Source organism: Aspergillus pseudotamarii (genome assembly GCF_009193445.1).
Source record: "Aspergillus pseudotamarii strain CBS 117625 unplaced genomic scaffold BDV38scaffold_14, whole genome shotgun sequence".
Lineage (NCBI taxonomy): Eukaryota > Fungi > Ascomycota > Eurotiomycetes > Eurotiales > Aspergillaceae > Aspergillus > Aspergillus pseudotamarii.
The window spans coordinates 302,034-315,630 of NW_022475028.1; the positions used below are offsets into that span (position 1 = coordinate 302,034).

A 13,597-nucleotide genomic window follows, 5' to 3' on the forward strand; every position below is an offset into this window, starting at 1 on the left:
AGCTTTGTGTGCTGCTTCTTCAGCGGCTGCCCACGAAAACGGAATATCTTGAAGATACCCTCTCCAGTCTCAGACCCACTTGATGTTAAAGATTGTGAACCTATGAGATAACACAATACGTAATAATGCCTCGATATTACTGGAGCGCAATGCGAAAGAAAAAAAAAAAAGAAAAAAAAATTATAGCTTCGGAAAATGATTCTGTCTCCAAGGCTAGTAGAGGTATGAAGCGGTTAGTGGTGCCTACCTTGCTGGCTATTCTACTGACTTACGGAGTAGAGCATTCTTACCATGTTTATTAAACTCAAAGATTCGATTCGCCCTATCGTGGAGCTCCAGTAATGGGATAGGTTTGCCATAAATATCCTCATTTTTATAATGGTTGTGTATATAGGTTTTGCTATCTAATGTTGTTACCAGTTGTTTTCTTTCATATTCAGGATTAAACAGCCATCTAGCCTCTTTCCACAATGCCTACACTATAAAGATAGTTATTGACTCTGCATAGCTTAATAGCATTTTTGCTTCGGCCCTTTTTCCTTCTCGAAAGAAAGGGTTACGTATATGAAAAGCTTTGTAGGAGACACGCCCTTTCCTCGACAACTTAATATCAACTGCGAGTCTTGGGCGAAGGTATTCGATATGACTAGCTCACAAGTTCAATAATTATGCTTCGAGTTAGAAGAGCGTCATTTCGAAATAAAAAAAAAAAAATATGAGAGCCCGATACCTTGATGATCTGATTCTTCCATCACGTGGTGCAGTTTCGGCCCCAAGACCACATGGCAACCACGTGTAAAAAAAAAAAAAAAAAAAAAAGAAGAAAAAAGACTACAGTGACTTTATCACAACTCGATTGAGTCTATGATTCTCCAAAGAACGATATTGTGACTTCAATGAAGAATGGTTTATAGAAGACATTATTGACCAATATAAGATATGCAGACATCTATCACTGTCTTCCATTCCGTGTATAGACTGCTTTTCACTCTCCTTCTGTACAGCACATCAATCTGATTGACAGTGAGCATGCAGGATTATAGCGATTGGCTTGGCGCTACAGTTGCTTCCGAGTATTTACCATCCCGAATCTAGTATTTTGTGTGTCAGAGGGAGATGCCTTCATAGAGATCGTCTACATGCATGTGAATAGCTATTTCCAGGTCCGGAGTACATACCACTTCACTTCAGACCCTAAGCGGACCAAGGCAAGCTACCACATGTAAACTCTCCGAGCCAACTGTTGAAGAAAACGTCCTCCCCGGAGTGCTAATGTCAAGTTAGTCTCCTTGATATCTTCAACAACAATCGCACAGTCGGACCCCGGGGTTGCGGGCCGGAACTCCAGGAATTGGCAGTAGGGGTTGTTTCTTGATCCCATATGGACCCCAATCGGGCCCCACCAAAGAGGCAGCTTCAAGACTTACTCACCGGGGGTTTTCCGGAGCCGTTCATGTTTAGCTTCACCTAGGTAGGCGGCGTCCGCTCATTGTGCTGATCTCTAAATCAAATCCTCGCCAGTGAAGAGCCAAGACGGCATTACCCAGCGCTTACAACTGCCATTTCAGGAACGACTGGTGCCCTGATCCCCCAGAGCCCGTAACCTGGAGTACCCTAGCAATCCACTATCGAATGTGGAGAGGCAACCCTTACCGTCGAAGATGTCATTCACGGGAGCAAGTGCGGAGAAGCATGAAGTGGAGACAATCAACCGCCTGATCGTCATTACTTGAAGAAGTTGGTGGCTACCTATCGGAAGATGACGCTGTTATGCCATGCGTGGTGTTCAGGTATTATTTTAATATGACCCTTTTCCTCGCTGCAGCGGTCTTTCTGGAAAAAGTGAAGATTTTCGGTCTTTAACAGCTTCCATGATGCTGCTTTCGAAAATCCTCCTCGCCGCTCTGCCAAGCGTGGTCGCTGGCCTTTCCCCAACCGCCACGGTCAAGAACGGCACTTACGAGGGCAAATATGTTGCCTCATACGGTCAGGATCTCTTTCTCGGCATCCCCTTCGCCCAACCGCCCGTTGGAGAGCTCCGTTTCCAGAACCCACAAAGCTTGAATAGCACCTTTGGTACTAGAAAGGCTACAGAATATGCTGATTCTTGCGTCGGATATGGAGTAAGGTTGGCATTGACTACCAAAATCAGTACCCTTGCTAACCCAACCCAAAGAACAGTGATGCCTGGCCTTATACCCTGAGTGAAGACTGCCTGACATTAAACATTGTTAGGCCTGCTAAGTCAGGACAAAGCAAGGATGATGAGCTACTCCCCGTTGGTTTCTTCACCCACGGGGGAGGGTGGTCGATGGATTACAGTGCCAACGGCGTGTATAATCTGAGCTTCATCGTCGAGGAATCGGTCAAAATGGGAAAGCCGTTCATTGCTGTCTCTGCAGATTGTCTGTATACGTTCTCTGCATAAACCGAGGAATAGATGCTAATGCCGCACGTAGATCGAATGTCTTTCTGGGGCTTCATGGCCAGCCAGGATATCCTCGACGCAGGCGTGGCCAACCTCGGTCTCAAGGATCAGCGAATTGCTATGCAGTGGATCAACGAAAATATCGAAGCCTTTGGCGGTGACCCAGCTAAGGTTACCATTTGGGGTGAGAGCGCTGGTGGCGGTAACGTTGGATACCACGCCACTGCCTATGGCGGTCGTGATGATGGCCTCTTCCGTGGCATCATTGCTGAGTCTGGCGCCGATGGTAGCCACATGAAGAACTTGACGGAACCTCAGCAAATCTACGATACCATCGTCAGTGCTGTTGAGTGTGATGGTAGCTTAGATAAACTTGCTTGTTTGCGTACGGTCCCCTTCGATAAACTCAATGCGACAATCACCAAAATCTCGGGTAGTTTCTACCCCATCGTAGATGGGGACATCATCCCGGATCTACCATCGGTTCTACTCGACGCTGGGAAGTTCACCAAGACGCCTATATTGCTCGGCACAAATGCCGACGAAGCCACAATGTTTGCTGGCACCGGAGCCAACACGGATGAGGACATTGCAAGTCTTATTCAGTCATCAGGGCCGGATGCCAACACGGCCGAAATACTCATGGCGCTCTACCCCGACATCGACTCACTTGGACTGCCGGCTAACTACCACATTCAACCAGATGGGCCCGTGGGGAAACAGTTTAAGCGCTCGGTGGCGTTGCTGACGGATCAAATGTTCCTCTCATGGCGACGTCTGAGGACAGACGCATGGTCCAAATACGGTGCTCCCGCTTATTCATACCTGTTTGAGTCACCAAAATCATCTAGTAAGAAATACCCAGACCCTCACTCATTCAAAACAAGAGGCTAACACTGGGTAACCATAGCCTCATACACAGGAACCAGCCATTTCACCGAAATCGGCTACATCTTCTACAATAGAATCGGGCTCGGATATGCCGCCGGCCAAAGCCCGCTCGCAAACGCAACACAGGACGTGCTAGATCTGGCCAAACTCACCACTCGCATGTGGATCAGTTTCATAACCGACCTTGACCCAAATAACCATGGAGGTAAGATTACTGCTGCAACTTATTATCATTCAGAATATAATCTAACCGTGACTTTAGTTTCAGGGGTAGACCACTGGCCGGTGTATAATGCTACGGGTGGCTATGGGCACAACTTCTACTTACATCCTACTGATGGCGGCGTAAGGCCTGACACCTTTCGCCTGGCGGGGACGACGTTTATGAATTCAGTTGCGAAGGAGCAGTACGGGCGCTGAATACTATTATGAGTAAGACACTATGGAGACTCAGTGTTATTGTATCAGAGCCCAGTATACAATCTATTTCTCGACATGCATAATTCCTCTCTCGTGTACTTCCGTGAGACACTATGGCCTGAGTAAAGCCTGAAACCTCTGAGCCAGGCAGGCGATCGTATCGGAATATACGAATAGAGTATATTCCTAACTCCATAATTCTCTCCACTACCCCTACACCGCCAATGAATACCACAAAACAAAAACCGACATAAATATTCACAATTGAGATAGACAACAGATAACCCCAGAGTACCAGGCGCCAATCAAACTGGTCCACACCTCGGACACCAAAGAAAAGCCAAGACCCTAGCCCGAAGCGGGTGGAGGGGCGATCGATCGCCGCCTGGACAGACTCCATGCAATACTGGGTTCATGCCGGTTGTCTCCACGCCGATTTGTTTGTCGGTAGTCTTTAATGCGGGTGTCAAAAAGACATATGTAGGCGTTGTGTGCTGGTTGTGCTTCTGGCTCGCGAACGAGTGTAATGGTTGACCGCTAAGGTGATAAGAGAGCTGGTCAGGAACGGAAGAGAGAGGATGAACGCGAAGACGAGGAGTTGTCGGAGAGTTCGTGGAGGAACGAGAGAAGATGCAGCGAAGAGAAGAAGAGAGAGGAGGAAGGTTGATATGTAAACCATTGCGGAATTCATCATGCAGATATAATGTCCTTTGCGATTATCCGTGGAGTGGCAGACCGGGCAGTCCGTTCGGCTGTCTGTCACTGGAGGGGGCGGTCATAGTCCGTTAAAATACATGGTGATGCAGATTATCAGCCTTAAGGAATGTTTTCCTAAGCATCACAGATTATCTTTCTGGACCCCGCTACGGATTTAAAATAGTGGTTCTCGACGTTGCGACAAAGCAATGTCGGCGGTGGAGGGACATGGATGTTCTTTGTGGCGTATATTAGGGCTGGGTCTGGACGAATAGGCGTGGATTGCGTGGGCTGGCCAAGTCACCGTAATCACTAGGCCTCACGACAGTTACCCTACTAGGCACCTAATGTTGGTTTGTTTCTTTGTCCTTTGTTTTATTCCTTGCTGTATAATTTCTTACCCCTTCTGGTCCCCTTTTCTATCTGTTTTTGTTTTCTTTTCGTTTTTTTTACCCCCGGAACTACATCCATCAACATATTAGCCCTCATATGACCTTTTGAACACGGAAAGCCTCTCAACACGACAGACCAAAAAAAAAAAAAAAAAAAAAAAAAAAAAAAAAAAAAAAAAAAAAAAAAAAAAAAGAATTGGAAATAGAAATAAAACCACAGCAAGGACAAGAAGAAGGAATGAAAGGAAAAGAATAACATGGGCTATTTCCGAAAGAGGAAGAAAGCCAGAAAGGACTAAGAGTAAGCAATAATGACATGGTCTACTAGTGGGGGCCAAGAGCCAACTCCAAAATAGAGCACCTACTCTAACAGGTTGCGACTAAATAGAAGAGTCTACGAGAAAATTTGAATGGGTCGAAAGAAAGGCTAAGACTCAAAATACAACACAAAGATTATGCTTTCCCTGGTTTTGCGTCCCCGCCCTTCTACGTCTGTCTTCCCCTCTCCGACTATGCTTAGTCTAGAAGGTGCTACCTAGCTGGAAATTGGTCAGAGAGATAGGTACACTGCGATGCTGCACTTGAGGGGAGATGTTCTCATAAAGAGCAAGCAAACGCTGCGGCCAGTGAACTGGTGTGACAGATTTCCACAAAGAGGAACCAAATTCATGGGGGGGATGTATGCAGGTGCCTGCACAGCCAGAGAGCACTCGGGCAAAAGCACAACAGCGTCATAGGCGTAGGGAGTGTTCTTTTAAAAAAAGCAGTGGAATTCATTCTTGAATGCAAGTCCGATGTTCGCATGGTGGTTCAGATCTCTATATTCTCAATTCCACGCAACGCCGACTACGAGACATCCCGTCTCATCTTGTATGCTCCACCGACCTTGCTCCATCATTCAACTGACATCCTTAGGTCGGCTATATACTACCCTCGTCCGGTCCCTAACACAGTGGAGGATATCATCCCTCAGCAGGGTGCACAAAATACATAAGCGAATTGGAACCTAGCACTGATGAGAGTGATGTTGGGGGTTCGAACACTTCTTGTTGAAGACTTCATAAATTGATTGGGTTTCTCTTGGATTCTCTCCCAGTTTTTCTTTTATCCACGTAAACGGATCTAGTTAGAGAGGCCTTCGAGGCTAACTCGTTCTCGAGTACCTGGCTGGTTGAATTATGCGTTGATCACTGTATATATTCGGCACCAGAAGGCCAACCACCCTTCATATTGGGTACTGTAGTCACGAATGACATGGGATATGCTCCCTTCCCTTGCATAGATGCATCAAAAGACCAACATCTCCCCTCGGATGCTTACTCCTCCAGCAGGCTCCTTAGCACCTCCGCAGGCGTCCGCTTTGGCGCAGCAATCTTCAAAACCTCCTTACTAGTCGTTGAAGCATTACATCTCCCCTCCCACATAGTCCTAACTGCATACCTGATAGACCCAATGACAGTCTTCGATTGTCCCGGACCTCCAAAGTCACTGTCCAGAATTGCATCCAAGAAGCTCAAGTCCTGATAGTTCACATCCTTCACCTTCGTGCCAATATGCTGCTCTACCAAGCCCACTAGCTGCTCGCCAGTGATATCCGTCGGTCCATTCACGATATACTTGGCCCGGTTGTGCGCACTCGGATCACGCTGGGCCAGAAGGTGAGCCGCAAAAATGCCGATTTCATCTGGGTGAATGGGAGCAACAGGCGCATCTTTAGACGCCATTAACCTGAGCGTGCCCGGCTCGCCAGTCTGTCTATATTGCTTGATATACTCGGCGGCGACGGCAAGATAAAAGTTCAAAAATGCGTTTGGCTGGAGCGAGGTCCATCCTAAAGCACTGAACTCTGCTGAACCAAGCAGAGCTTCGATAGCCCAGTGCTGGCGCGGATAGTAGGCCTCGCAATCGGGACGGACATTGGGCGCCGTGGTGGAAATGCGCACAATATACTCGACACCGGCTTTTAGGGCGGCAACATGGAAGGCCGACTCTTCAGCGAATTGGTTAGGTGCGTTGTGGGAAGCAATAAAGGCGCGCACAACATGCTGTTCGCGGAGCCAGTCGGCGGTGATATCGGTCCAGTTATATTCAACAACCTCAACGCCGGGAATTTCCGCAAGATTTTGGGCCGCGGAGCTGGAAAGAGACCTAGTCAAGGCAAGCACTCGGTGGTTGGAGAAGGTCTCGTTTGCTTTAAGAATGGCTGGGAGGGTTTGGGTCACGGCCTGGCCGGTGTTGCCTGTTGCACCGACAACAAGGAAAGTTGGAGCCATGATTCGTAGAGTATGGTTGGGAGCAATTAGGTTGAATGGGTGTAATGATAATGTCCTACGAGGTGCGTCTCGGAGCTCTATATAGCTGCAAGGCCAGCGATACTAGCTAAGAGTCTGATTAAAAATGGTCAAGGACCATCAGTAAGCATTTTTAGTTTGGTGGGAGGCTCCGACGGCAGTGTGGAGCTGCGTCACAGCGGCCATCCCACCTTGTTCCATTATACCCAGAGTGGATTTAATGGACGCCAAGATCTTCAATGTGTTACATTAGTAATCCGGTTTGATTATCAAGCAACTTCACTGATATAGGAGCTCCCTCGATGGCGAAAGGTAAATAGAAGATCTGAGTAAATGTTCAGAAGCATGGATCAGTGCCAGACGGACCCGACTTCGAACCACCACAATAAGATGACACTCAAATATCTAATCACAGGCGCAACCGGAGGCCTTGGAAAGCAAGTGCTGAACTATTTCACCGCAAACGTTCCCCTTTCTGAATTTGCCGTGGCATCATCCAGCGCCGCTAACAAATCAATCTTTGAGAATTGCGGGATCGCTTTCCGCCATGTCAACTACGATGATCCTCAATCTCTTGAAGCGGGCCTGCGCGATGTGGAGAACCTGCTTTTTGTTAGTACAGGTGATAAGCACCGCGGCGAGCAGCATGCCAACGTTATAGAGGCCGCTAAGAACGCTGAGGTGAAGCATGTACGTTTTATTTATGGCTTTGCAGAAATCATGGATGATGTTGCTGACAAAAGGCCCATTACCCGCCTAGATATGGTATACGTCTTTGGCATTTGGGGGCTTCCAAGATACCTCCAAAGCTCCAGTGATGCAGGATCATCTTCTGACTGAAAGACTGCTTAAAGAGTACGTCGTGCATCCTACACATACATGAGTAATTTGCGCCAGTCTAAATATCTGGACCTAGATCCGGCCTTACATATACTTCCATCCGAGAAGGGGTATACGCCGAATGCTTCACCATATTTCTCGACTGGTATGCTGAGCGGAGTGGAACCATAACCCTCCCCGCCGACGGAGAGGTAGCTTATACTTCACGGGCTGAGCTCGGCGAGGCAACCGCGCGCATCATGATAAACGGTGGGTATGAAAATCAAGTTGTACTGTTTACTGCGGGGGAGACAATCACTGCTAGGGAAATAGTAGATATCATCAATGAGACCACTGATCGACAGATCAAGCTTGATTTGGTCTCACGGGAGGAGTGTCTTCGCGCATGGATGCGTGACCCGCGTGACAAGCCAAGGGAGCACTTTGAGATGATTGCCACAGTATGGGATGAGATTGTCAGGGGGGCGCTGCGCACAACGCATCCGCTTTTACGTGAGATCTTGGGGAGAGAGCCTACTAAGCCGAGGGATTTTGTGAGGAGGTTGTTGGAGGAGGATAGGAACTACGTTTTTCCATACTAGAATCGCTGCTTTACATACTATAATGGACACCAAGAGTGTTTATGACGTGAGTTGAGCGTCTAGTGCACTAAGCCTCCCTAAGACTTGCAACTCCTAAATGAGAGAGCCAAATATAAGGCCAACAAGTGGCCAGAGAATCAACCATTCGCGGGCACCATTACGGAATGCTACTGACTCCTGGGACTCCTCCCCAAATCTCATGTTCATTGAGTTATTCCCAAATCCAAGCGTTGGAGTCCATGAAGGGTTGCCTCCCTTGTTCGAAATGTCCGAGTGAAGAGGGTCTATCTTCCCCAGAAATTCAATCAATCCTTCTCCATACATAGCATCCCCTTTCTCATTATTGATCAAGAACCAGCCATTAAGAGAGAAACTGGCCGATTGGTTATCGAACATTACACTGGCTATGGGCTCTGTGATAGGAATCTTTTCCGGGTTATAATTGCCCTGGTCTAGGAAGGTAAGACCCCACCATGTATCGGCCGGATCATCACAGGAACTCATGTTCATCTCCACAGTCTTGATACCCCGTCCAGTGTCATTAGATACTCCTGTGATGTGGTACGGCGGACCGAGATCGTTTGCGAGCGAAAAATTGAAGTAGGGCTTATGCGATTCACTTGTGTAGCCTGGAATTATGTGCCTAACGAGTGTTACGTTACTTGTGGACATTCCGTAGTTTGGTTGGAGATAGGACGTATTCAATTGAAAGGAATTGCCACCTTAAGTTTCTTTCTTCGTTTCCCATATCGGAAGCGTGGACAAAGTCAAAGTCTGTTAATGCCGATTTGAGAGCAATTTGTACTGGATTCTTTCCCTCGTCATCGGGGTTTGTCTTTGTCACGGCCAGTATAGATTCAGATGCGAATATTGTGGTTTTATTTCGAAAGGTACGGCACACCTGATCGCCATTGCCATCTAGGAGATATTCCAAGTTGAATGTTGTGGTGCCGTTATAGTACCTGTGATCTATGAGCGAGGACATATTCCAAGATGGAATCATAGCTTACGATCCAATCCATGAGTAGAGGAAATACGGCAAGCCCGTTATGTTCCTAAGACGGAAGTTGTATTCGGGGTCGAATGTGGAATCCTTGAAAGCAAAGGATTTCAAGGGGAGGAGAGTCCATATTAGAAAGATGTAATTCATGTTTCGCATCAGGGTTGCCGTTTCACAACATATTTCGCTCTGGGGACCTCACATTGGGGAAGGGGAAACGCCGTCAAAAGACAAAATGAAGACTCGAAAGATTGACTATCACATGAGAGGGGGTAGCTCGTGTTTTCACTTGGCATACAACTCTAGTGGTTCCTCCATAGAGCTATCGCAGGCTAAGGCTCGCTAAATTTACAATATCCATACAGTGAAGGTTTATTTTCAGCAAGCAAGAAACACAAAATTGCGAAACTAGCAGCTTAGTATCTTGGCTCTGTCTACGGAGGCTTAGATGGCTTCGATAAAGCGGTCTAAACCCCGCCCGTAAAAATGTTCGTTTAGGAAGGCTTGCAGTTACCCCTCTTAGAAATCACTGAAGCTATTCAAATTACTGATCATTTGTATATCCTGTAATACACTATGTGCCTAGAAAGACCGAGGTTTATAGTCTTATGTTTCCCAAATTACAGTGCAGTTATGAACAGACGTGATGTACTACAAATTCATATATCTGGCTTTAGGAAACCGGGGCAACATCAGCAACAACCTTCATACTGCGAGGAAGACACTTCCCTAGAACAATACATTAGGCTATATAGTAAGAATGCGCCTTTCAGCCAAAGACCAACTCTAGGACTGAGTATGAGCTTTTAGCTAGGAGCGCGAGGGAAAACGCTGGACAATTCAAAGGTTCATCATTTCAAGAAGCCCCAGAGGTTATTCAGGCTTTCAGCAAAAGCTGGATGCGCAAAAACAGCATTTTGTAGTTTCCAATATGGAAGTTTTGCAACCATAGCCACCTCTACGATACTCATAAGCTCTCCTCCTTCTGTGCCCAGACATGTAAATCCCAGAATTTGTCCATCATCGGCATTAACGACTGCTTTCATCATCCCTCTTGGTTCATCGGTCTCCAATGCCCTGGCAACATAGCTCATCGGCATCGTTGCCGTTCGTATTCTTATTCCCGGGTATTGCTCGCGCGCCTCTCCTTCGTGCAATCCCACATGGGCTAGCTGTGGGTCTGTATATACCACATAGGGCACAAGCCGGTCTTTCACAGAGGGTCCTGAATGTGCCAGAGAGTCGGAGAACAGAGAGACCTTCAAAACCCGAAAGTCATCATAGGATATGTGTGTAAAAGCGGGAGGACCCTTAATATCACCTAGGGCATAAATGGAAGGGACAGAAGTCTCCAGAAACTCGTTGCACTTGATGTACCCTTTTACATCGAGTTCGATCCCTGCAGCGTCCGTATTCAGGTGATCCGTGTTAGGAATTCTACCAGCAGCAAAGAGAAAATGAGTGACATTGGTCACAATCTCATTGCCGCTTTGAGTCGCCACAGATAAATTAAATGTTTCCGCAGATGAAGGTGTAACAGATGTGGCTCTAGCCTCCAGATAAATCATCAAACACTCGTCCCGCAGGATATCAAGCAGCTCAGCTGCTATCTCCTTGTCTTCTCGAGGCAGCAGCTGTGCTCCCCGTTGAATAATCGTTACCTTCGATCCAAGTCTCGCGAATAGTTGCCCGAACTCAACTCCAACGTATCCACCCCCGATGACCACTAAGTGGCCTGGTAGCTCACCTAACTCTTGAATAGATGTGGAGTCCAGTAGTCTGTCTTTCCTTATTCTTTCCAAACCATCGAGCTTTGGAGGGGCCGGCCGGCAACCAACATTAACAACAATCTTTTCTCCCCAGAGAAGTCTGTGGCTCCCGTCGGGAAAGAGCACTTTGAGGGTGTTCGCGTCGTTAAACCTCGCCTCACCTCGCACAACATCAACTCCAGCAGTGTCTAGGCCTTTTTCACTCCCACTCCGGAAAGAACTCACTATATCGCGCTTTCGCTGTCTTACCTTGTCCATAGACACAGTAAAGTCATTCGTTGGTCCAATTTGTCCGGGCACATGGATACCGTAGTCTGGCCCCCTGCGGATCAAATGCGCGACGCGACCAGAAGCGATCATAGTTTTGGTCGGCGTACAGCCTTCGTTGATACAACAGCCGCCGATGTGTTCCTTTTCAATGAGTGCGGTTTTCTTGTTTGCACTAGCCAATGCCTTCGCGAGCGGAGTGCCCCCTTGGCCTGAGCCTATTATGATGGCGTCGTAATGTGTAGTCGTTGCCATTTTTCTGATGATCAATTGCCCTAATCGTTGACGTGCTTTGTAGAGGTACGGAAAGTATATCACCATCACGGGTCTTGGAAGAGATTTGATAGTATGGGTGCAATTGAGAAAAGTCCATTATATATGAAATGGTCGAGTCATTCAACTTAAGTGGTGTCTCAATACATCATAGTTCGCGATGTGGTGGCGTGTTCCGTGGCTTGGATCAACCTTATTGTATCTTATCGTGGAACCACAAGTTCTAGACCACCTTTGAATGTCGTGTTAGATAAAGGCTAACAACGAATTAAGGAAATTGCTATACGAGGTCACCGACCTACTTCGTAAGAGGGCAAATGCCACATCCAATTAATGTTTCGATTGAGACCAACTTGATTTGCTCTTCATGTATGGTTGAATCGATGAACATGACCTCCGCATATTCTAGTCACTGAATGAGCCCTGAACAATTGGAAACCAACATCATTCTATCGAGGAATCCCAAGGATTGATCTGACGCAACAAAAGACCTCACCAGCCCCTGCGTCGTAATATTTTCTGCTAATCCGAGGAGTCTTCTGGAAACCTATACACTTTCCATGTGCCCTGCACGCTTCCTTAAATGGTTATATCACGCGCCGTCAAGAGATGGGCCACTATAAACTAAATTATGATAGTGTTGGCTTCTTATGAGCTCAAATCATCTAAATATACTGATATAGCACATGAATCCACATGCTGATGATGGGCGATTGATCGGTAGGTCTAATATGAAAGCCTAGGACTCATACGACCGAGAAATCTAGATCCGCCGTGGCCACAGTCGGGCATCCGGATGCGGGATTTAGTATCAATATAGTACGGCATAACGGATTGATTTAACGCGGACTAATTATGGTATAGCCACTAGCGTTCGTGTTTCGGAGAGACAGCGGTAGAGGCGCGTCGAACGAGGCATAGAGGCACGATGCAGCGCTTGGGGGTAAACAGAGACTGTTCAAAATGGAAGAAGATGAATGGATGTCTCTAACATGATCACGGTCGCCCTTGTATTGCCTTCCCTATGGTCATCTGTGGACAGGTAATTGTCACAGCTCGATAAAATCATATAATCACTACTATCCTTGGCTAATACTAAGCACAAGTTCACGAGACCTTCCCAGAGTACTTTACATATTACAGCATTTTAGGCATGTGGAAAGCACCGGAAGACATGCCTCTACCGAAATTATGCCGAAGCTTGTGTCTTTCTGTGTTAGACCCTTTGGCCTCATCGGCATGTCGGCCTGCACCCCGCGGGGTGAAATAGTTAATATAACAAAAAACCGGCATCCGTCGGTAAGAATCCATGCAATGTACCCCATAGCTGGGCGGACAATTCGAGCCTGCCACCGTCGAGATAACCGCATACGGCAATTGAGCCCAATTGGTCGACATTTCCCTGAGGGTTCGGCCAAATTTCACTACTCGATTCGGTTCGCCGGTGGATGTGTGTATGTTAAACTTTTTTTGGAGGAATATAAATTCCGGCCTCTCTGACGAACGGGCGGCGCGGCCCACTCTACTTCTCGGGCTCCATTGTAGACATTGGGCTCATCCAGTTGTCCTCTCCTTCGATAAACAAGATCTTTAACATACGTTGGCAAGTGAGTAATCGCGGGTATGATGGGATGTGACTGGTCTATATGAGTGACTTTGGCTGTCTTTATCTTGTAGACTTATGGGTAGATGATAAGACAATGACATTTTGCGGAATGTCTTGTTGTTGGCCTCGGACCACTTCCGCGT

The 13,597-nt window shown here is 47.2% G+C and overlaps 6 protein-coding genes across 6 annotated transcripts; 2 read left to right on the forward strand and 4 right to left on the reverse strand.

Annotated features, from left to right (window-relative positions):
- Positions 1–1,500: 1,500 nt before the first annotated feature.
- Positions 1,501–4,254, forward strand: BDV38DRAFT_291098 (Alpha/Beta hydrolase protein). The gene is made up of 5 exons (XM_032061656.1): positions 1,501–2,123; positions 2,177–2,405; positions 2,460–3,278; positions 3,339–3,524; positions 3,582–4,254. The coding sequence occupies exons 1-5, from the start codon at positions 1,872–1,874 to the stop codon at positions 3,737–3,739; spliced, it is 1,644 nt and encodes a 547-aa protein (XP_031915882.1). The 5' UTR covers positions 1,501–1,871; the 3' UTR covers positions 3,740–4,254.
- BDV38DRAFT_241288 (uncharacterized protein) lies at positions 3,715–4,630 on the reverse strand. The gene has a single exon (XM_032054011.1). It carries the CDS (start codon positions 4,431–4,433, stop codon positions 4,206–4,208), a length of 228 nt encoding a protein of 75 aa, XP_031915883.1. The 5' UTR covers positions 4,434–4,630; the 3' UTR covers positions 3,715–4,205.
- Positions 4,631–6,143: 1,513 nt separating this feature from the next.
- BDV38DRAFT_291101 (NmrA-like family protein) lies at positions 6,144–7,341 on the reverse strand (the record flags this gene model as incomplete). Its single annotated transcript, XM_032061657.1, has 1 exon — positions 6,144–7,341. The coding sequence occupies exon 1, from the start codon at positions 7,098–7,100 to the stop codon at positions 6,144–6,146; it is 957 nt and encodes a 318-aa protein (XP_031915884.1). The 5' UTR covers positions 7,101–7,341.
- A 167-nt stretch (positions 7,342–7,508) lies between these two features.
- On the forward strand, positions 7,509–8,615 carry BDV38DRAFT_291103 (SDR family oxidoreductase; the record flags this gene model as incomplete). Its single annotated transcript, XM_032061658.1, has 3 exons — positions 7,509–7,808; positions 7,879–7,973; positions 8,035–8,615. 3 exons carry the CDS (start codon positions 7,509–7,511, stop codon positions 8,537–8,539), a joined length of 900 nt encoding a protein of 299 aa, XP_031915885.1. The 3' UTR covers positions 8,540–8,615.
- A 17-nt stretch (positions 8,616–8,632) lies between these two features.
- BDV38DRAFT_280739 (uncharacterized protein) lies at positions 8,633–9,689 on the reverse strand (the record flags this gene model as incomplete). The annotated part of the gene is made up of 3 exons (XM_032059385.1): positions 8,633–9,182; positions 9,262–9,501; positions 9,550–9,689. The coding sequence occupies 3 exons, from the start codon at positions 9,687–9,689 to the stop codon at positions 8,633–8,635; spliced, it is 930 nt and encodes a 309-aa protein (XP_031915886.1).
- Positions 9,690–10,385: 696 nt separating this feature from the next.
- Positions 10,386–11,873, reverse strand: BDV38DRAFT_291107 (mercuric reductase). Its single transcript, XM_032061659.1, has one exon. The coding sequence runs from the start codon at positions 11,828–11,830 to the stop codon at positions 10,391–10,393; it is 1,440 nt and encodes a 479-aa protein (XP_031915887.1). The 5' UTR covers positions 11,831–11,873; the 3' UTR covers positions 10,386–10,390.
- Between the last annotated feature and the right edge of the window lie 1,724 nt (positions 11,874–13,597).